Source organism: Balearica regulorum, chromosome 2, assembly GCF_011004875.1.
Source record: "Balearica regulorum gibbericeps isolate bBalReg1 chromosome 2, bBalReg1.pri, whole genome shotgun sequence".
NCBI classification, from domain to species: Eukaryota; Metazoa; Chordata; class Aves; order Gruiformes; family Gruidae; genus Balearica; species Balearica regulorum.
The window spans coordinates 78,389,127-78,412,461 of record NC_046185.1 but is presented as its reverse complement, the minus strand read 5'-3'; the positions used below and the strand labels follow the sequence as shown (position 1 = coordinate 78,412,461).

General features: G+C 37.9%; 1 protein-coding gene and 1 long non-coding RNA gene across 2 annotated transcripts in view; one reads left to right on the top strand and one right to left on the bottom strand.

Moving 5' to 3' along the window:
- The window catches only part of LOC142600431 (uncharacterized), a 761,935-nt gene that overhangs the window by 17,682 nt on the left and 720,918 nt on the right, over positions 1–23,335 (bottom strand). The gene's annotated exons all lie outside the window — the stretch shown is intronic.
- NSUN2 (NOP2/Sun RNA methyltransferase 2) lies at positions 17–19,230 on the top strand. Its single transcript, XM_075744771.1, has 19 exons — positions 17–242; positions 313–470; positions 629–733; positions 839–944; positions 1,566–1,637; positions 4,252–4,336; positions 5,121–5,313; positions 5,719–5,793; positions 6,942–7,072; positions 9,660–9,733; positions 12,034–12,164; positions 12,774–12,870; positions 13,991–14,166; positions 14,696–14,788; positions 15,163–15,298; positions 16,647–16,727; positions 16,958–17,096; positions 18,046–18,085; positions 18,661–19,230. The coding sequence occupies exons 1-19, from the start codon at positions 162–164 to the stop codon at positions 19,064–19,066; spliced, it is 2,379 nt and encodes a 792-aa protein (XP_075600886.1). The 5' UTR covers positions 17–161; the 3' UTR covers positions 19,067–19,230.

Here is a 23,335-nt window from a genome sequence, read left to right as displayed (position 1 = left end):
CTAGGAAGAGCGCCGGGGGAGGGCCCGCGCATGCGCGTAGCGGCGAGAGCACGCGGCGCCGCAGCAGCCGTTTGGCCCGGCGGTGCCTCTGGCCGGCAGGGACGGGAGCGGCGGCCCCGACGGCGGGACGCGCGGTGGGGCTCGGCCGGCGCCTGGCCGCCATGGGCCGCCGCGCGCGCGACCGCAGGCGGCAGCAGCAGCAGCAGCGGCGGCAGGAGCGGGACGGCGGCGGGGACCAAGCGGTGAGAGCCGGGGCGGGCCGGGGCGGGGAAGCGACAGGGCCGCCGGACTGACGGTGGCGGCGTGTTTCAGGGCTGGGCCGGCGGCTACCCCGAGATCGTGAAGGAGAACGAGCTGTTCGAGCGGTACTACCGGGAGCTGGGCATCGTGCCCGCCGGCGAGTGGCCCGCCTTCATGGCCGCGCTGAGGGAGCCGCTGCCCGCCACGCTGCGCATCACCGGCTACCGGAGGTAAGGGCCGCGGGCAGGGCGGGGGGACCCGGCACGGCCCCCTCCCCCGGGTGCCCCGGGCCGGCGCGTACCCGCCGCTTTTACCGCGGAGGGGGTCTGGCGTGCGGAGAAGGTGTGTCTCGATCCGGTCTTGTTCTGCGGGTGTCCCTCCCTTGCAGTCACGCCAAAGAGATTCTCCACTGCTTGAAGGAAAAGTACTTCAAAGAGCTGCAGGACCTGGAGGTAGACGGCCAAAAAGTCGAAATGCCGCAGTCGCTGAGCTGGTGAGTGAGCTGGAAGTGAAATGAAGCGCCCTGCGTAAATAATCCCGACTGACAGATTGGTTTCTTTCCTTTGCCTCTGCCTTTTTTCCGTCTGTTTCCCCCTAGGTATCCAGAAGAGTTAGCCTGGCACACTAACTTGAGTAGAAAAATCTTACGCAAGTCGCCACAACTGGAAAAGTTTCATCAGTTTCTGGTTAGCGAGACAGAATGTGTAAGTTTTGGAAAGATCTTGATTTTTTTTTTTTTTTCTTTCATATCCTGACCGATGTTTTATTTAAATGCATCGTGAGAAATTGAAACTGTACCTTTTCTTTCAGAAATTGAGAAGCTCAGAAAAATCTAGATTTTACGTTGTTGGCAGTGATTGATCCCATGACTCTTGACACATGACCACAGTTACAAATATTTCTCCTAAACTAATTGCAGGACAGAATGTGAAAATGAGTCTCTGTAAAATAGTTAGTTGCTGATAGAAAGCAGATGTTTGAATCTGGTAAAAAGTGCATGTGTGTACATATCAAGATTTACCTTTAGTGATGAATGTTTCTCACTTGGTTGAAGCCAATTTGTCATCTCTTGAGCAGAAACTACATCAGTAGAATGAATAAAATTGGAGTAAATATGCAATTATCAGAAATTTCAGTTGGGTGAAATGACGTGATTTTGTTTGTTAAATGCTAAGAAAATTTAATCCTAAGTTTATAACAGTCTGGTTTTGATTGCTGTATCATTTTACTACATAGAGATTTAAAAAACAATATTGTAAAAGAAACGCGTTCTTTTGGAATGGAATAAAAAGGAGTTTGTTTTGGTTTTGTTTTTTCCTTTCAAGGGAAATATCAGTCGTCAGGAGGCTGTCAGTATGATCCCACCTCTGCTGCTTGATGTCAACCCTCATCATAAGGTAACTCTAGCATATACTGTGTGCTAGAGTTTTTTCCTGAAAGATAGTTTGATTAAACTACAACAGCTGCTACACAATTCTATTTTGTGTTGGTATGTTTTATGTTTTCTGCGTGAAAACCACAGCAGTCAAATAGCGTTCAGATCACAAACAGGCTGTCAGGGGAACATCTGCTTTTTCAACTTTATGTAATACCCTGTAAAAACACTTAGTTTTTAAGTAGTTATATAATCTTACTTTCAAATTGTAAATGTATTTAGCTGCATCTAAGTTATATATTCATTTTCCAACCCCTTTTTAAAGATGACTGTTTTTAACTTCCTGCTGTCCTTCACACTGCGAACAGATGTAGTTTTCCAGATCCAAATGGTAATGTTCTTTACCAGGTAGTTCTTTACCACCCTTCTGTGCCTTTTGGAGAAGTTGCAAACTTCTGCTGTATAAATCTCTTAGGCAGAATAATTTGGGCAAGCTGAAACATGCTATTGATGGTGGCTAAGGAATATAGATTGCTAACTTTAACTGAGGTGTCTAAGGAATGCCCATGATATTTTCTAATGGCAGACTGTAGGAGTGGGGATATCTGGTAGCAAACTTCCTGTTGTAACAGTAGTGATGTTTTCATATACTGTGTTTGCAGAATGAGTCTCTCAGGTGACCTCATTCTCTTAATCTGTTAAGTTAATGAGCTAGTTAGAAGTGCCTTGCTATCTCAAGCAACCAAGTTGTGCGCTTCTTTCTTAAATTTTCAATTTTTCAAACTTCTGACCTATATGTTTTAGACACTCATTTGTACATACTTGTTTTGTATTAACATTACTTAGCATACATAACTTTTCAGTTTATTTTCTCCTACTCTCACCCCAACCCAATGTATGACACGTGGCTGATGGATATGTTACGTGAGGCAAGGTCTTCTGACCTCCCTTAAATGAATAATAAATAGAGTGATAGATTCAGTCCTCGTGTGTAACAGGTGCATTTTGAGTTTTGTCTGGAGTTGAACAGGTAATGAATGTGTTTGAGTTAACGTAAAGCGCAAATTGTGACAATATTTTTGCACGCAACTTACATTGCATATACTAAGATAGCAGTATATGGTTTTTGCATTGAATATTTAACTTCAGTGACTATATTTCAATGAGCGCTTTCCAGAAATGCCTGTAAGATTTCACAAATTTGCTCATAAATCAGGCTCAGAATAGGTTCTTTATCCTCTCTTGTGACAAGACAGCAAATAGCTGCTGTAATGGTGCCTTGGCTGTTGTCATTTAAGACCTTTATGGTTCTTAGTGCCTTATTTCCTGAGCTGCTTGTTATGACCAGAATTGCAGGTTACTTTTCACGCTTAACCAACGTGTTCTGTACATCATGTCTTACATGCTGATTCCTATCTTACACAAGTGTCAGCTTGATGACTGTCAAACCTCTTTGTAGTTGTGTTAATTTTTAATCTGCTTTTCACAATTCGGTTTTCCCTCACCATTAACTTGCTGGATGATTTTAGAGCATGTTTAGGCTTGCTTAGTCTTCATTATCTTTTGCATTATCTACAAAAGTCAGTAGAAACCAGTAGCGTCACAACCGTTACTTTAAACAGCAGATATGATGCTCTCTTACCGAGCGTGCCTCATGCTGCATTAACACTGGTGCATGGCAGTGCTTATCACCTGCTCTCTGGAACTGTCAGTAAATGCTCTTTGCGTTTCTTTGGGGTCTGTCTTTCGGTTTAGTCTTGTTCAGGCCAGGGGTTTGCATAAGGATGTGAGCAGATCCGTCCCCATCTTTTATCATGTTGCACTATTTCAGCTAACATTTATTGGAGCTAAAGGTCCAGAAGATAGGTAGTCATAATGTTTCTGAAAATCTTTACCTAGGCAAGAGGAAGGACTAAGCTTCCTTACTTAAGAAAACAGTGTTAGCTGTCAAATAGTTTGCTGTGAAAATGACTCTATGAGTGACTCTATGAAGATGAACCAGAAGAGAGGAATATGCTAGAAATCAGGTATTAGTGTCTGTGCTGCTCTGTTCTGCTGCCCTATGACGGTTTGAATACTTCCCAAGTACTTCTTCCAGGCTAGAGAAACAGGCAGTTTATGCTACCCTGATGTTTTGCACTAAAATGCAAATGTCTGAGGAGGGATAGCCATTCATTTTTATAAAATCTATATGATCAACTGTGTTGGATAGTCTCTAATTAATTTACTGATAGTTAAAAGTACAGCTTGCTCTTGAATGTAACTTTTCCCTTAATGTTTGTGTGTTTATGTAAAGTTTCAGTTAACTTCAGTTGGAATTGCTTGTGAGCTGATAAAAAGACCGTATCCCCATATCTATATTCAGATTTCTCTTTCAAATTTTTTCAGCTGATATATTTGTTCCCTACAAACTGAAGTCCTTGTTATATTTTAGACCTTCAGAGCTAAATCTGCATTCCATGATGCATACAAAGTACAGAACTTTACTTTGTGCTTTTTTGCAAATTGGTGTTCAGAACAATCATAATGCTGCAATTATATGCAAAAATATTTAATTTGAACAAGAACACATAGTAAATTTGTCAAGTACTTAAAAAATACAAAATAGGACTGTTTTAACTTTCTGGTGTTTGTAGATTCTAGATATGTGTGCTGCACCTGGATCTAAGACTGCACAACTCATCGAAATGTTACATGCAGACATGGATGTTCCTTTTCCCAGTAAGTCTGGAAAAACTACCAAAAACTTTTGTGACTTTGAATTTCCTCTTTTTCTTGTAGAAGATTACTTTTAGTATCACATAAAAGTAACTGCATTTAACAGCATATTGAATTCCCGAGTAGTTGAGCTACATGAGATGGGAAGTATCCCACCTTTTCCTTAAAACTTTATGGACTTCCTTGGCTTGAAGGAGAGAGTTGGATTATAAGTCTTCACAGTTCAGAATACAGTAGATGTGTTCAGAGCTTAATTTTAGATGGTGGCTTGTGAGTCCTTGTGTTTTAGTGGTATCCTGCAAACACTGGATTAAGCTGCTTTTGCCTTCAAATGGTCATGATATTTATCTTTTTTTAAGCTTCAGAATCTTTACTTTCAGTTAGATGCTCACAGAAAATATTGTCCATAAAAATTGTCAGGTTGGGGGGAGTGGATTCTTTCTGTGTTCTGCTGAAAATATGCTGATGTGTAGAGATTGTCTTTGGTAGCAGTGGAGCTTTTATCTGTTACAAGACTTTTACTTTGCAAGTGAAAAGTTGAAGGCCCTTCATTGTGTCTTATTTCCACTGCATGCAAGCTAGAACTCTTGAGACTTTGACACATCAGTTAAACTTTGACATACTTTGTTATTTTATGTTCAACAAGGGGTCTTCTATTCATAAGTAATCTTATAAGTAAAAATCTCTAGTGAAAGGTTTACACAACTCTGAAGATAAGGCAATAAATTCTGTAAAACTATTTAACTGTTGGACAGTAAAGCATCTTCCCACTATTTTATATTCCCAGAGGGTTTTGTAATTGCGAATGATGTCGACAACAAGCGCTGCTATTTACTGGTTCATCAAGCGAAGAGATTAAACAGTCCATGCATCATGGTGGTAAATCATGATGCTTCCAGCATTCCTAATCTACAAATAGATGTTGATGGAAGAAAAGAGGTCCTCTTCTATGACAGGATTTTGTGTGACGTCCCCTGCAGGTATGTTGCATATAATCTTCAACACACATATTTTATTGCAATAAATGCAGTGCTAGAATTTTTGTGTTAGTGAATTGCGCTTTTTGAGTTGCTTAGTGAGTTATGATTTATAGTAACTTCCAAAATGGGTGAATGCCTTAAACTGTCTTAGGTAAGGGGATACCAACTCCAGGTGAACTTTTTTCATTCCAAGTGGTACTTAAATTTGGTCAGCTGAAGGGCTTCAAATTTTGAACTTAGACTCAAGATACTGAAATACAGAGATAGCATAGAAACAAACAGTACAGCATAGGAGAGCTAGTTAAAATGGGAGAGGGACAGTTAATTTTTTGCTGCTATATGTGACTTGGATATGAAATGAGTTTTACCCACAAATAATACAAATCTGTTCAATCTCTGTTACAGTGGAGATGGAACCATGAGGAAAAACATTGATGTATGGAAGAAGTGGACAACACAAAACAGTTTGCAGCTCCATGGGTAAAAATGCTTATTACACATCTGCACTGCTTTCATTTCTCTCCCCTCCTTTTCCCATATCTTTAACATCTGCATGCATTCACATGTTAATATATGACAAAGCAGAGACCAAGAAGAGTCGCTTTTCTCTCAAATCAAGCGCTTATGTGCTATTCAGAGGAAGTGTACTATTTCAAATGTGAAGTCAACCTCCAGTGGAGTGTGTGAATATAAATTTCTTATATTCTTATGAATATCTGACATACTGAATATTCACTTAATTGATTTAGACAAGGTAGCTAATAAAACAGGGAACAAATAATTTTGTTATGATTCCTAGCATTTAGGCAGGTAAAATACTGCTGGAAAATACAGAAACTTATAAAATTTAACAGTAATGTTTTAACATCTTTAGAATGTTAGAAACCATACATAAATGGTTTCAGTTACCTGAGAATGATTTATGTTAGCTGATGGTGAGTACTTAGCCTAATGCAGGTGCATGGTAAAAAGCAGTAATATAAACACAGGTGAAAATGCTTAGAACCTTTTACTGTGCATTTGTAACAAGCTGGGAATGCAGTCAGTTACTGCGATTCAGCTGGTCTATGGTGACTTGCTCCTTGGTAACTCATTCATAATTACAGGTTTTATTTTAGTTGTAAGTATGCAGGTAGAGTATAAGCTGGTGATCCAGCTCAGTGATACTTTTCTCAGAAGACCAATGCTAGCTAAGCTGTGTTGGCCATAATATTTGTAATAGTCAGATTGCTCCTCATTTTAACTCTATATTTCAGAGAAGAAGAGTAAGGTTTTGGGTGGTTATTTTTCTAGTGTTGAGTACTTTATTATAAACTGGATGGGGCACTAGAAAGAACAAAATACAGATTGTTATGTTAAAAGTTACCATGCAGTAGTGTTAATGTTTGACCTAATTGCTGTTTTAATAGGTGTAATTGTGAGTGTGTCTGCAATGTAGACTGCACTAAGCTGACTTAGTTTAAAACTGACTTTAATTTGTGTACTGGTGACAGCTGTGGAACTCAGTATGTGCTGACTTAGGCAATGGCGAGTTATGTGTCCGCAATACAGCTTCACCTGTAAGAAATTTGATGGCAAATCTTTCTGGTTCCTGAATGTACCTGGCTAGACCAAGAGTGTTCTGTTAGATTGCAGTTAAGAATTGCAACTCGTGGTGTTGAACAACTCGCAGAAGGCGGGAGAATGGTATATTCTACGTGTTCGTTGAATCCTATCGAAAATGAGGCTGTGATTGCATCACTGCTGGAAAAGAGTCAAGGTGAGAATACAAGCTTGGACTGAGTGGGGGAATCTTTTTTTTCTCAGCCCAAAAAAGAATATATGTATGATAGTGCTAGTAATAAGCTTAGTGTAGGTAATGTGCTCCTAATATGCAAAACTGCATCAATTTTTTGGTAGGGTTGCATTGGTATTGATGTGAGCAGTCTTCTTAAATGGGCCTAAATCGGGTGCAAATATAAAACCTGAAGAAGTTCTGTTAATGATACACAAAAGATCAATGTCTGTGTTGTCTGGCTTCTGCTAACCAATTCCACTGGTTGGAGTCCCTGTCTGACATTCCTGTTTCCTTTGGAAAACACAGCGTGGGACATTACTGCTGCGCACCGTAGGGGTAATAAAAAGCCCAGAGTGTACTTAAGCAGTTAGAGGAGTGTTATTGTGCACCAGTGGGTGGGAGTCACCGATACCTTTGACATCCTTTGACTGACATTGACATGCTTGGAATTTTAATGTCTTTAAGCCAATGGTTTTTTTCACACTTTTGATTTGCATATGAAGGCTTGCATAAGTTGCTGTTAAGTCTCCATCATCTGAAGTAACAAGAGGTGGAAAAATTGAGATGAGCTGGGAAGCTCCACTGCATCAGTTTATGATAGTAGGGCTTAGTAGCCCGAATTTCTAGTCTTGAGCTGATGGACACTGGTTTTTTTTCTGAGTCAGTAACCTGAAGTTTGGAGACATCTAATTGGATTTTGCATGAAAAGTTCCACAGAGTTTGTTAAGTTGAGCCTTGTACAGAGCAGAAGCAGCTGTATTACTCCTGGATCTGAGCTGGTTCTGGAAGTAGAATAGCCTGTTCTGTGTAATGTTTTCTTTGTGCCAGTCGCTATTCTGGCCCCAAATTATGCATGAAATTTCATTGTCTCCCAAAGAGCAGTTTAGCTAAAATGCCTGCAGATAATTATGAATTGACTATTTAATTTCCACTCAAAGGACATTTTTATTTAGAGGTATTTTTTATGGCAGACAGTGAAAAAAACACGTAGACATGTTTCTAGTAAATTATAGTATGCTTGGCTTGTTGAAGGCTGTAGTGCACCAGAGTTAAGTTTAATGATGACAGGATTGGAAAGCAGTAAGGACTAGTTTGGATAGGAGGATGAAGCAGTACGGATGTTGACGGAGGCCAACAATTGCAGTATTTGGGTCAAATTAAGTACTCAGAAGTAAGGATCTTGACTGCAGTATTGGGCTGTGGCATTTGGATATTGTTTCTCCCCACTGCAGGTATTTTGAGGCTTACTTGGAGGCTATGATGCGTCCCAGCGAGCAAACATCCTTGGGGCTTGAACATAGGTGTAGTGAAAGGAGGGCAAGGTAGTGGAGTTGTCTGCAAGGGGCATTAGACCTCAAGTTTTTGCTCAGGCCAGTCCAGAAGGTTTGTTGGTTCTTCAGTCTTAATTTAGTTCCTAGCATTGTGGTACGCTGCTACTTGTGAAACAGATCAGAGATTACTTTCCCCTTGGGGCTGAAGGAGTGGGGAAAAGGCATTTCTGTACCATATTTATCTGCTGGGCTTTGTAGTACTTCTGATGGACCATTTAATGGCTGATCAGTCTGATGTAGCCTTGAGGCATCAGTTGAAGTCATGCTGTAGGTAGGCAGGAATATTCAAAGGATGGACACAAACAATCAAGTTTACTCAGATTTGAAATGTCATTTTGGAATTTGTCTGTGAATTCATGTATCACTTTTTCATTTTTTTAAAAGACTTGCTTAAACTGCCACTGCAAGAGTAAATGGTTAGTCATGCAGAACAGGTTGACAAATTGTGTACAACATGAGCAAAAGCCTACCTAATTGTCAAGTATTCAGAATCATAGAAAATAAATTTTTAAGGTTATTCTTCTCTAGAGAGATCACCTATTTAAACAGCAAGTTTTTATATCATTCTTTCTGGACTTGAGGCAGTTTAAAGTTTTTATTCAGTAGATTAAATTATACTCTTTTGATATTTCTTGTAGTAATCTGACATATTTTAGGTACATAGCCTTTTGACCTGTTAGGTTGATAGTACATCCTGTCCTGTTAAACAGTTTGGAATTTTCCTCTCCATTTAAAAAAAAAATAATAAATTCTTTTTCCTCTCACACTGAAATATATTAAGATGGTAAGTCTATCACAATATATCAAGCATTTTAAAAGCCTTAGTCATCCCAAAAGAGTACTTCTCCGAAAAATATTTAATCAGTGTAGTAAATCCAAATACTAAGTAAGTGAGAATAAAAACTTCTATGACTGCATTGCCTGGAACACTGATGTGTAATGATACATACAGGTTGTAGAGTATTACTCTATGCAGCTGCTACAAAAAATATCTAACCATTATATTTTGGTTAATTTATAGGTTGCAAACTTCTGTAGTTATTATGAACAGTTCTTACCATCTTTCTTGTTAACTTACATAGTAGTAATTGTATAACATTTTGTTCCTTGAAAGGTTTAAAAAGCAATAGTCTTAAAATGATCTTAAAACTTGAAGGAAAACTATTTTTATAGAAGTTAATTAGGAGCACAGCTCTCAAATTCTGTCTTCAAGAATGTTTATATTCTTGGGGTTTCAGGTGCCTTAGAACTTGCTGATGTCTCTTCTGAGTTGCCAGGTTTGAAGAGGATGCCAGGAATTACAAAATGGAAGGTATTTACCTGATATTTCTGTCAAGCTCTTAGTCTATTATAGAGTGATAAATTAGGGAGATTTTGAAGTGTAAAATTTCAAAACATTAGATTGAGCTGAAGTAATGGAGTAATGGTAGTGATTTGCTGTTTAGACCTATAGACAATATAGCATCGTAGAGGAGAGGGCTAAAAATCTTTCTGATGGTAAGTTCTTGTTTCCTCATCTACTGTCCTATTTTTCCTCTAGCCTTCTTTGCTCTATCTCCTGTACTTTCTTGATAAATTCCCTTTTCTGTTGCATGCAGCATGTGGCCTGTAGATGGCAACATAATTTCAGCCACTTTTTAAGTTATGCTGCCTCCTCCGCCTTTATAGTCTGTGAATGTTAGATTCTATGGTTCTTTAGCTGGTCCATTTGAATCATTTGGAAGTAAAAGCTGTTAAACCCTTTCTGGAAATAAGCTATAAAAACTGCAGTTATGTGAGTAATCCTAGAATATTAATAGAATCCTGTATTTTGTTCCAGGCCTTACATGATTTCAATTCTGGAAACAGACTGGTAGGGAGGGACAAAAAACCCCAAAGCTTCTTCAGCTTCCTGTTAAGAGCATAATCAAGAGGAATAGAAGGCCATCCTGGTAGTAGGGAAAGAAGCTCTGATTAAATTTTAATTATGAGCATGTGCCTTTACAACGGCCTTGGTTGTTCTCTCTTCTCTCACCGTTTCACTAGTGTCTTGCAGTGGTGCAGTCTGCAGGTTTGTGCCTGTGTGTAGCCTAATGAACAAGATGCAAGGAATAAAGATTTGCTTGTGTTCTGTCATTGGAAGTCCAGCTTAGAAACTAATCAATTTCTTTCTTCTTACAGTTCCAGAAGTTCAAATTGTATGCTTGTACCTGAAGCATAAGCATAAAATGCATGATTGCACCTCTATAATCTTAATTTTACTTTTTTTTTTGTTCTGCATAAGGCTACAAAATAGATACATAAAGATCACTAAGAGTATATTGTATTCCCTGTAACATTTATTTGCAGTTGAAATATAAATCTCTGTAATGAGTATTTTAAGAAGTAGGCTAATTAAAATCTGTTGAAAATTTGCAAGATTTTCTTCAGCCCTTATTTGCTGATGCTGTATTTTTTCAAGCCTCATTGGCTAGCTTGTCATTGAATGTATTTGCTTGCTTTGGTGCTTTTTTTTTTTACTTGGGGTGGTCTTTTGTATGCTGGTGAAATGTCTATTCAATGGGAGCTCTGTGATTTAGTGATTACATTGAGTATTCCTGAGCATCAGTTGACTGTAACTCTCTGGAAACAGCAAAATAAAAACCAGGTTTTGTTCAAGGGACACTTAGGTGCTTGGAAATAGTGTTCAGTGCTCTCTCCTTAAGCCAGATGATGAGTGACCACAAATGAGTCATTTCAGAATCTTGAAGGAAGAGACCTTTTTAACTTCAGAAATGTTACTTTACTTCTGCAACACTTCCAGTCTTCATTCTACCCTAATAAAAGGCTGGCAAAATGTGCAATAGAGAAGACTTCAGCATATTCTTTGATGCTTTGTCATTCCAGCAGTCACATTGTGTGGTTAGACTGGTAAACTGAAACTGAACAGAGTGGGGCTGTTAGGCAGTTGTTCTAGTACATCCAGAATAATTCTAGACTTGTTTGTATTTCCAGTTATTTATCAGTCCCGTTGTTCAGCTCTGAAGCTGAACTCATGACTCTGAAAGAAAAGGAGTTCAGAATCGCAGTCTATCTTGTCTCCATCTAGCAATATGACATGTAGCATATTTGGACTTGAAATACTAATTCTGGAAGTACAGTCATTTCTATTTCAGGAACATGCAAAGGCACAATATTTTAAGTGTGATCTGATCCGTGGCTGAGAAATGCTAGACTTCATGATGCTGAAATCTGTGTTCTAACATTATTAGTGAAATTGTAATCTAGATAAATCTTACATTTCAGTTTCCAGTAGAACACTTAATTAAACCGCAAGACAATCACAGCGAGGTGTATGAAAACGTTTTGTGATACTTGCCAGTCCTGAAGGTGCCATCGCTATGACTTCTTTATTTTGTTGCCCTAACAACAAAACCAGGCCTTAATTTCAGTCATTAATTTTATGCATTTGCCCCACACATTTGTGGATGTGACCTTTGTTGCAGCCCTAGCCCACTTCAAAGAACTTAATTTACTGTACCAGAAAATAACTTGTCTTTTTAGCATGTGAACCTTGATTTGAAAGTATTTTAATTAAAACTTGTAAAATGTTAACCCATATTCTTCACAGTATTTATATTTACTCCTTCGAAGGTAATGCTGAAAGATGGACAGTGGTTTGAAGAGTGGAAAGATGTGCCTTCAAATAGACAAACACAAATACGTCCTACTATGTTTCCAGTGAAAGATGAAGAGAAGCTAAAGGCAATGAATCTAGAGCGTTGGTAAGTTTTCCCAGAGTAGATTTTATGAGGATTTGATGGTTACCATGTATGGTGGTGGGCAAATTATGATTAGGTCAGATTAGGAATGTTTTGCAGTAAAGACCTATGTTTGTATAGGTCTGAGTATATTTCGATTGCTTCATATTTAATGGCAGTACACAATATTTAAATTCCAGTGAACTGAAAGAAATTATTGAAAGTTACTTACAAGGAATAAATACTCACACAAACACGCCAAATTCTTTGCATCCAATAGAAATACATAGCCAAAATTACTGGAAAAGTATGGAAAACTTTAACATTTTAACAGTGTGACTTATTTTCTATGAAAGATTTTCCATAGCTATACTAAAAATAGTGTTTAGAAATGAGTCATTAAAGCTCAGATGTGAATGGTGAAATGAATGCGTTGCACTGATGCAGGTTATTTTGCCAGAATACTCTATTTTAGATCCTGTTTCTAGCTTGATAAATTAAATCTGTGCAATCCTACTAGGAATACTTAGTTTATCCTGAAAGTAAATATAAATGTGACACTTACAGTACTTTGTGAGAGCCTGAGTGCTGATGATTAATACACTGTGACTTTTTTTTTTTTCTCCCCCCTAGTCTTAGGATATTACCACATCACCAGAACACAGGAGGTTTCTTTGTTGCTGTGTTAATAAAAAAATCTCCAATGCCGTGGAATAAACGCCAGCCTAAGGTAACTTATTTTAAAAGAGCTACAATGTTAGATTTTAATAATGTTTCCGGAATCTTTTTGAAAGCTTACATAATACAAAACATACTATAACTGTTTTGTATCTGCCATTCAGTTATAGTTCAGTGTGTCAATTGAAAATAAATTCCTAAATCCCTTAAGAACTTAAAAAAAAAATTTCTTTCAAAATGGAAAAAAAAAGGGGGGGCTTTGAAATCATGGTAAAATAGTAAGTTAAAACTTGAACCTAAAATTAAGGCTTTGAAAGAATTACAGAAGCAGATTAGATTGAGTAGCTAAAGCTATCACATCCTTCAGCTGTGTGTGGTCCCTCTGCTGAAGGCTTTTTTCTGCTGTGTTTTAAGCTAATTCTGATTTCAGTTTATTTTACTCTGTGGCTGGTTGCTCAGGAGTGATTCACTAGCAGATTGGTCTATCAGATCAGCAGCAGAAGCAATGGATGTAAAACTGTTAGGAGCAACAGCAGCTTCGGCCATCTGACTTTAATCCATTTGTTGTCAATTGTCTTTAAAATCCTGTCAATAGGATTTTAAGTTGACATGGTTTATTTGATCTCTTAGATTGCTCATATCTTTGAGACAAACTTCTTGGGTGAATCCCTTTTAGCTGTTTCTATTTATTTGATTTGCTTCATTAGAACATCTTATGAGTAAAATGTATGTGGCAGTAAGGAAAAAAGCATTTCTTCAGAAGCAAGCATCATCCGAGTAGTTTATGCTGTTCCTAGTGTAATGTTGTAGCACTCTTACAGAAAGTGTGCAGCAGCAGGATGTGTGTGTCACTTTGAGTGCTAGGAAGAAAGCAGCGGATCCTGACTTATAAATAGTTTTCTCTGTGAGTGCTTGAACATGATTTTGTAAATGGTACAAAAATAGCTTTCTTGGACAGTTGGTAAGAAATTGTCCAGAGCAGTACTAGAGGTAAATACTAAGTCAAGATACCATTGTAAGTTGTAATCAGATTAACTCCCTGAATGGATCTGTTCAAGCATTTACATACAAATTGATAAGAATTAAGCACATGCAAAGAGAGAACATAGGTAGCTTTTGTTAGAACTTAGATACTACTTTTGCTTTGTTGAAAATACTATAATTTGAAATAGGTTCATCAGAAATTACCACAAAGAACAGGAGATACTGAAGTGACAGCAGCTAATTCAAATAATGGTTCTGAATGTATTACTGAAGAACCAACACTTGCTGAAAATGAAGAGTCTAAGAAAATGCAAGAATTGCAGAATTCAGACACTGAGCAAAGCAAAAAGGAAGGAGTATGTGGGTAAGACACCATGTCTAAGTATTTGTCTTGTGACAGCTTCATAATTGCTGATTATTCTATAGTTCTTTTGTTATTGGACTCATTTAGAAGTCAATCAAGAAGATTTGATGAATTTGCTCAGTTGTCCTACATTTCCATGTTTTCTGTCTTGTATTTTAGCAAGTTAGGGAAATAACCACTTTTATTATTAGCATTTGCAAAGTCTGTTAGTCCTTTCTTCTCTGTTAAGGAAAAAACTACTTTCAGAAGTTAACCTTTGGAAGATCTTTACTGACTTCACAATTACTCCCTCAAATCTCTGTTTGCTTGTTTTTGTGGTTTCTGTTTTCAAGCACTGCTTTCACTTCCTTATTTAAAGAAGTTAAATTGTGGGTAGTGTTGTCTTAGTGAAGCACAGGAAAATGTCAGTATTTTGTTTGGCATGCTACCATTACCATAAGGCAAGTGTTGACTAAATGAACTAAATTATACTGATTTTAAACCAAGTACTTTTACTGAAATTGACAAAGCAATGATATTTTCTTTTTAGACCACCACCATCTAAAAAAATGAAGCTGTTTGGTTTCAAAGAAGACCCTTTCGTGTTTCTCCCTGAAGATGATCCATTATTCCTTCCTATCCAGTAAGAAAAAAATGTTTCTATTTTGGCAGTAAGATTTCTAGTAGTTCAGGAATATTAGTAGTTCAGTTCACCACAAAAGATGGGTCTGGTTGGTTGTACATAAAACTTTTTCCCTAACTTTGCACCAAGTTCCCCTCTCCTCAACACCTAAGCTTTTCTCAAAGGAAAATAGCCAACTGTAGTTTGCACTGGGAAATTTTTAGTGTATCTTAGTGTCTATGACAACTTGTCTTTTCTGATGTCATGCATCTTGGTCTAATCAGTGTGTTCTGGAGCCAAAGTGTTAAGCATTTGCAGAGATAACTCAAGGAGATGGGCATTTTGAGTATGTAATTTCATTGTTCATTTAATCAAAACAAGTATTATGGTCACAGGAAGTTTTATGCATTGGACCCATCATTTCCCAAGATGAATTTACTAACTCGAACACAGGAAGGAAAGAAGAGACAGCTGTACATGGTTTCTAAGGAGCTAAGGAATGTGCTTCTGAACAACAGTGAGAAGATGAAGGTATGGTTCATCTCTTCAGGTTTCACAATGAAGATCATAAGCATCAGTGGATGTCTCCTTGAACTTTATTGCCAAGCTTATTGTTTATCTAGAGGATTAGCCTTCTGATAGGCTTTTTCTTTTTTTAGGCTGAATGAATGTTTTTCTCTCTATCCCTCCTCTGTTAAACAGATTAAGAGTTCTCTCTGAAAGGTGAATAACAGTCTCCAAGATTAAAATTGGTATGTTTTTTGGCAGATGAAAGGGAACTTAAAAGTAGAGGAAAGGAATATATAACTGTGGTGTGTGTACCAGCATTGTTATGAGGTCTTCAGATACCGTCACAAGTTTACATCAACACTGTTGTATTTGTGAGCTCCTTAATTATAAAAGTACTGAGAGCTCTGAAAGCCTACCAAAAGTAACTGATAACTTCAGCTGAATTATTAGCTGGCTGTGTTACATGGGGACATTGTTTCAAAGTAATTTCAACAACTGAATATTTTGAGAAGTTTTTTAAGCTGAATGATAATGGGATAAGAAGTAGTTTTTGTGAATTGGAGGGAAAAAAGATAATTTGTTTTATATGACTCCCCATGGAAAATGCCTTGTAAATGCTAAAGATTTTTCTTAAAAGTTATTAAATAATTTAACTTAGAATGAGGTCATCTAGTTCAGCTTCCTTCCTACACCAAGCAGGACTAACTTCAAAGCTAGATCAGTGTGATAGAGCGGCTCTGGTGGGCACCTGGCCCTCAGCCAGGGTCAACCCACCACAATCAGATATGGTTCAGGGCCTCATTCAGTCAAATCATGAAAATTTCCAAGGATATTCATTACATCTTTGCAACAGATCTTTGAGATGGATAACTAATTATCCTTTTATCCCACATGCAGGAAAAGGCAAAATTTCAAGAAACTGGTGCATTATATTAGGCAGTAAGACTTAGAGTACCACAAAGGATACTGTGTCCTAATATTAAGCACTCGTGCATTTTTAAAATCCCGTCCTTTATTGACTTTCCCAGAATCACCCAGAAAATTCTTACCCAAACTAACATTAAAATTAGATCTTAGTAGTTCATTGTCCTCATTTTAAGACTGACACTTCCTCACAGTGTTCAATTTTCAACATGGAATTAATGTTTATGTTGAGAGAGAACTATGTTTTGATAATGGGAGTTCCTTTTTCCCTTGAATGAATTTTCGCATGAATTTAATTCAGTGTCCAGCGCAAACGAACAAGCATTACAGCAGAATTATCCTTTTTTTCTTCCTTTTAGTCAAACAGTTGTGGAAAGACATAGTTTAGTATTGATAATTTAGAATTTATACTCCTTAATGATGCTTATTGGCTTTGCCATTGCAGGTTATTAACACAGGGATAAAAGTTTGGTCTCGCAACAGTGATGGTGAACAGTTTGGATGTGCATTCAGATTAGCACAAGAGGTAATTACATAGCATTATGTTTTCAAAGGAGATACTTTGGTTTCCTCTAGAGCCTGTAGCACAGCTGGCATTAAAATTGTCAGATTAATGACAATTTGCATTATCAGTATGGTTTGAAATGTGTGAAACTTGTTTTCTCGTATTAGCTAAAGGACATACTGTTTTTAACACTTTTTCCATCAGAAAGTAGAGATTGCATTTTGAAATAATTATATTTATTTATTAAACAGGGAATTTATACTCTATACCCATTCATTCATGCAAGGATTATCAGTGTCTGCATAGAAGATGTTAAAATTCTGCTAACACAGGAAAATCCATTCTTAAGTAAATTTAGCAGTGAAACACAGAAGAAAGTCAAAGACATGGGTAAGCCTTCTAATTTGTCCTATGACAAAATTATTATTATACAGTACACAGAAGACTATGAAAATCCTGTTGCATAAACTGTGTTTGCTAAAAATTTTGACTAAATTTATCTTAAATATACTTGTTAATTAGGTAAGTAAGCATTACTGAAACCCAGTGTGCTACTGGAAGCTGTAGTCCTTTCTGATCACAGCCTTTAAGGTTTATGAACTCCAGAGAATGGAAGAGTTGCCAAACTTGTGACTTCTATGAAGCAATGCTCTGAGGCAGCATTTAAAATATCTGATGAACAAAGATTTTATGTTTGCTACTGATCTTTATGCCTGTTAGTGCTCCAGCTGAAACTGTCTGTCATCTGCAATTGTTTGGCATGATTTTGTGTATCAAATATAGTTATTCAGATTTGATTTTCTTAAATATGGGGAACAACATCTACTCATATTAAATTTTTGTTTCCTCTACACTGGATGCTTGAAGCAATGACAACTGATTTTCAGTCTTTTGTTTATGGTATATTATTTCCAAGTCATAGCTGGTCCTTGTACTTCAGTGTTTGATGGGACAAAATGGGAAGAACAATTTTTCTAAAGTTTGGGCTGGCATACTTGTGTGTTCATTTTACTTAAGTAAAAGTTTCTTGCTAGATTCACTGACTAAATTAATCCACTATGTGGTTTTGTATTTTAATTTGTTTGTTTGGAGGTTGGGAAGGGGCAGGGGTGGCAATTGCTTTTCTAACTATATAAATACTTTGGTCTGGAAAAAAAAAAAGGAAGAAAAACTGATATTGTCTGTAGTTTACTGTACTGATGTAGATAACAGCTAACCTGCTTATGCTGTGTGGCTGTCTAAAATCTTGTTTTCTTGAACATTTTCAAATTAGACTCATTTTAACACTGTACTAACACATCTCTCTTGTTTTTGTTCCCCTCACCTCCCTTCCCTGTAGCAATGGGAAGTATAGTTCTGAAGTACGACCCAGACCCTGAGTAAGTAGATGTGTTGCTTTCCATTTATGCAATTTTAAAACTTGGACAATAATTTATTTTCACTCAACAGAAACAGAAGCAGAGGCATAGAGATGCAGTGAGGTCAACAGCAAAGCCAGGCAGCATACAAAGAATATAACAGGGAAAGAAGCTACCTTGCTTGTGTATTCTTAAAACAATTGTAGGATTTAGCTTTATAAATGAGAGCTAGTAGTTCTGCCAGAGGTGCACAGTATCCCTGCATGTTTGTTTGTTTATTTCCCTATGAAGTCCAGCATTTGGAATAGAAAAAGTTAAACTTTTTCATTGTTCACTTTTGTTGACAAAGTAGTATCAGAAGCTCTTGAGAACTTTGTGAATGTAAAATTTCATCTTGTTATTGCTTATATTAGATTTGAAACCAGAGCCAGAAAATTATTTTGTCTCTTGCAGAAATTTAATAGCATTGAGCTTTTGGTTGTTTTTTTTTTTCCTTTCTTGCTTGTAGACAAGCAGGTACCTGTTTAGATCTTCTCAGGGTATGACTGTAAAATTAAGTTTCTCATAGTTGACCTCACATAACTGCTTGTTTGTAGAAAACCTGATGATCTTCAGTGTCCTATAGTGCTGTGTGGTTGGCAAGGAAAGACATCGCTCCGTGCCTTTGTGCCCAAGAATGAGAGACTTCATTACCTGAGGATGATGGGAGTTGAAGTGTTTAAAGCAAAGAGGAAAGAGGAAGAATCAGAAGGTAAAACAGAGGAAGAAGTTCAACGTAGGCTGGCACAAACAGAGGAAGGAATGGATGTGGAAGATAAAGAACATGATTTAGTCACAAAAATGGAAGCAGAAATAGGTGAAGAATCTTCCCGTAGTCCTGTGGAAAGCAGTGCTATGGAAGTAGAAAATAAAATTGAGGATTTAGATCAATCTAGTAAAAATGACAACAGTCATGTAAGCCAGGAAGGCAAAGACACGGATGCGAGTAATGTGAAAGATTAAGTTTCTTTCTCTATTACTTGGCAGCTTCCATGAGGCTCACATCCAGACTTTTGCTTTTAACATGGAAGTATATTTTAAAATTTCGATTGGAATGGGATGTTCCTCTTTTAGAGTTTCACCTATTTTATTTTTTAAATGAAAACTATAAAGATATTTCTCTTCAACTGTGTCGTCTTTTTACCATTTTAAGCTCCATATTACTGGTGGGTTTATGTGTCTGTTGCTGGCAATGGACCATGCACCAGTAAAATCTAAAGTCTGTATTTGAAATGGAATAATGATATGTACAAATGAACTGCCTGTGTAACTGGTCAAGAATTCCTTCAGAAGAAAAAAGTGGGGTTTCATTCGAAGCACCCCAATTCTAGAAAAACATTTTTTTTCTGTTAAGATTGCTTACCCCATCTACCACCCAGTCTGATTACTACTTACACAGGTTCTTTAATGAATAAGGGAATTGGTGCGAGTATGCATACAAATGCATGTATAGGATATCTAACTAACAACCTGGTTAACATTCACAGTAAAACCATGCACAGCATCCTGGGGAAAAAAAAGCAGAATACATTTTGCCAGAGACTGATATCTGAGGCTCTTCTTCAGAGAGGTGAATTGCTTGACAGGCACAGCTAATAACGGTCCTTAACTACATCTTTAGGTATGCTGAGCATGCCTCAAACTCCTATCTTGAAATGTTCCTGTTTAAGAGTCTGTGACCATCCCTGAAATGTACTGCGGTCATCTGTTTTTCTGTCATTTCTTCCAGTGGGAGTAATCTCTAATTTTTGCAAGATACTTGTTCATAGCTGAAATAATAGTTAAAAAAAGAAAGCATGGTGGTATATATATTGTTGTGTAGTAGATGTTTAAAAGAGGTTATTTAGGTCCAAAAGGGTAATATACTTAATCTGACTTTAAAAAAAAAAAAAATTTAGTTGCCTACCTCAGAAACTTACAATATAAATTCCATCCTTTGTGGCTTAGTTTCAGCAATACTTTTTGTACTTGTATCAGGTTGATCTGAAAGGAAGGTGACCAGTGGTACAAGGTTTTGTCCTCCGCAAGGACCATGGTGGTGCAAATATCTGTGTTGCTAGTCAAACTAAATTTTGCCATGTGTATTTTTACTGATGAAGTCCTAATGTGGCTTGGATCCGTTTGCTGTACCTTGCTACAACAGACTTTCTGATGCCTGCCCTTGAACTACTTTATCAACGGGAGTATTCTTGAGGGAGAGACGTAAAAGTGAAATAATGCCATGTCCTCTGATATTAGTCTCATGCAGTGAAGACCATTGACAGGACTCATTTTCCTCCTGAGAGTCCATAAAATAGGCCAATAAAAAATCAGTTCTTGCCCTTGTATTTTGCAAAGGTTTGAGTTTGTTCTTTGAATCAAGAGCTGCTATTGGATAGGTTCTTTTTTGGCAGCTCCTTGGGCTGAAGAGCAGCATAGCAGAATTTTCTTTTGAATGGAGATGTATGCAAAGTATAATTTTTAATTCTTAAGGAATTATAATGAGGAAAAAAATTATAGCAACTTGAAACTTTAAGCATGAAATGGAACATTGGTTTTCATATCTTTCCATTCTGATATATTGGGCATTTGAAATGTAAGAAGGATGGAAGACCAGTGTCATTTTTAAGTCCTCATCACCATCACACTCTGCAGTACTCAGCCCTGAGTATGACTGATTTTAACTAGTCTTTTAATCTTTTTATGCTAAAATTGTCAGAAGGTCAAGTGTTAAAACTTAAATGAAGAAACCAGAATTTGTTTTGAATTATGCCTGCTGTTACTGTATCTACTGATGTCCCTGAGCAGCAGTTTAAGCTTCCTTTCAGTCAGTGACTCTAAGGATACAGTATTATGACAAGTTGGTAAGAATACTTGTTGATACAGACAGTCCAGACAATTAAATTAGAAAAAAGCTAACTATAGAAAATGAGCAGTCCTGATTTTTTTTTTTCTGAGCTAACCACTAGCAGAATAAAAAGAGAATAGAAAGCTTTTATCTGCGACCTAAAGAAAAGTAGGTTTTTGGATCATAAACTGACTGAAATCGGGTATAACTTAGACTTGTAATAGAGTAAGAGCCCACATCTGCATCATTTTAAATCTTTTGAGTAGTCCCATTTTCCTGCATTATCTGTGAAATTTTGCTTTGCTCTTGGCTTCTTGGAGGTTGGGTTTTTTTTTTTTTCTTTTTTCCTGTCAAGTGCAAATGGGAGATTTCAGCCAAGAAACCAGGAATCTAATTTTCTTGTGCTGATCAGCACTTTTACTCCATATCTCAAAAAAAAACCCCAAACCCCAGAGACTGCAGATTTCTTTATTTACTTATTTTTTAATACTGTGAGTTTACTTATACCAGTTGCTCTGTCCCAGTTACTCTGGCCTTGAATGCCAGAAAGGAAGATGCCCAAAACTCCAGGTAGTGGCTGAAAATGCTGTCCTAGCTTCCCAGGCTGGGAGCCTGGTGAAATGGGGTGCGCTTTGTTCATCTGTCTGTACTGAGCGATGTGCTACTGCAGCTCTGATGGTTGGGTGGCTGAACCTCTGCTTGGCTGGTTTTGAATGTGGGTTGCTGTAAATAATTTAAAAGGAAGACGAAAGAGAAGTGATACGCAATCATTTCAAGTTTGAAAATGTGAAAGTCTTAAAAATCACTAGGTTTGAAGTTCATGAATGATTAAGTCCATCCTTGTAAGCAGTCTCTGTTCAATGTGAGGTTTCTCTTATTAACATCACTGTTTTTTAGAAATAGAGGACTGTAGGTGTTTGCACTGATGGCAGGGGGTTTTATATCTGATAGAGGGGAAACGAAAAAATTTCCTGCTTTTCAATGAATAGTCTGTTTATTTTCTGCTTAGAGATGCCCTCAGGAGAAGCTGCTGGAGCCTTCAGAAAGTAATCTGTTGACTGAAAAACCTAGAAAGAAAAGGAGGGAAAATACCATGTGGGATACTCTTTGTAGCTTTTTCTTCAGTATTTACCTAATGTTAGTCATTGGTTTGGAAGTTTGTGGGGAATTTTCATACTTTAGTTCGCTGCAAAATTAGTATACCATAATCTGGTGCCACCAGGGTGATTTTTTTTTTTCCTTAAATGTCTGAATCCTATTAAAAGTCAATGGGACTTCTCAAAGTATACAGACCCCTTGAAAAATTCCTGCCTACAAACTTCAAATTTAGTCTTAGCAGTAAAAGAAAGCAATTTAGCTTCTGTAACAATCCCTATCTGAGGCTGTAGCAAAGGGAAATCGGAGCATTTTTTTCTTCCTGCGGGGAAAACTCCAGCCCAGAAAACAGGCAGCGGTGTGCTTGTGCCGCGTTGCTGCCGGAGCTGCACTGGGCACGCCGACTTGCCCTGCTGTCTCTCCAGGACAAATCTTGTAAACAACCCCCAGCGAAGCGGCACGGATACAACAGCAGTTCTGTTATTCCCAACAAACGCCCCGATAAAGTCGGCTGGCACGCTCATGCCACCGCATGTTTTTGCCGCTCTGCTTTGCAGCTGGCGTTCAGGAAAGTCAGCGTGCGGCACGGGGAGACCCGCAGCCTGCATAGGGGTGCGAGGTGGCGAGGGCCCGTTTTGGAGGGACTGTGCGTACCCTGAAGGCACAGCGTTGCTTGCAGGGTGTCCCCCACCTCTGTCACTACAGGTGGATTTTCCACACCTACCACTGATCCTTGTATGAAACACATAGTTGTATTTAATTACCATTTAATTTGTTGCTCTGTGTTTCTTAAACAAACCTGAGTGTTGTTTTTTGACTAAAATCTGGTTCACTTGCGGTGTGGCTGCTTGTGTTACAAGTTTAAATTAAGTTTCTTCTGTACTTGGTATTCCATTTCAGTTACATTTAAGGAGGTTGTTGGCTACATAGGTATTTGCCTATAAAGCTGCTTTTTTCTTTAAATGAGTTACCTATGCATGGCTTTGGCTGGATGGGTAGGTCCGGGCACTCTGTCACCGAACCATCCTTCAGGAACGTGCCCATACACTCTTGCCTCACCTCTGTACCTCTGTATTTCTGACGCTTTGCGTCTTCCACTCCTGTTTGCCATTTGTTGTCCCTTGAAATTACTGACTCCTCCCCAGTTTTTGTGTAGCTCAAAGGTTTTCAGGTCTGTTAGCAATGGACTTTTGCCTGTTCCTAAAGGGAAAAGCAGTATGAGCAGTAGCTGAAACAATTCTTACAATTTATATAAGAACAGGGCAAATATACAATGATCCTTGCCCGGAATATTCTCCCAGACTCCAGGG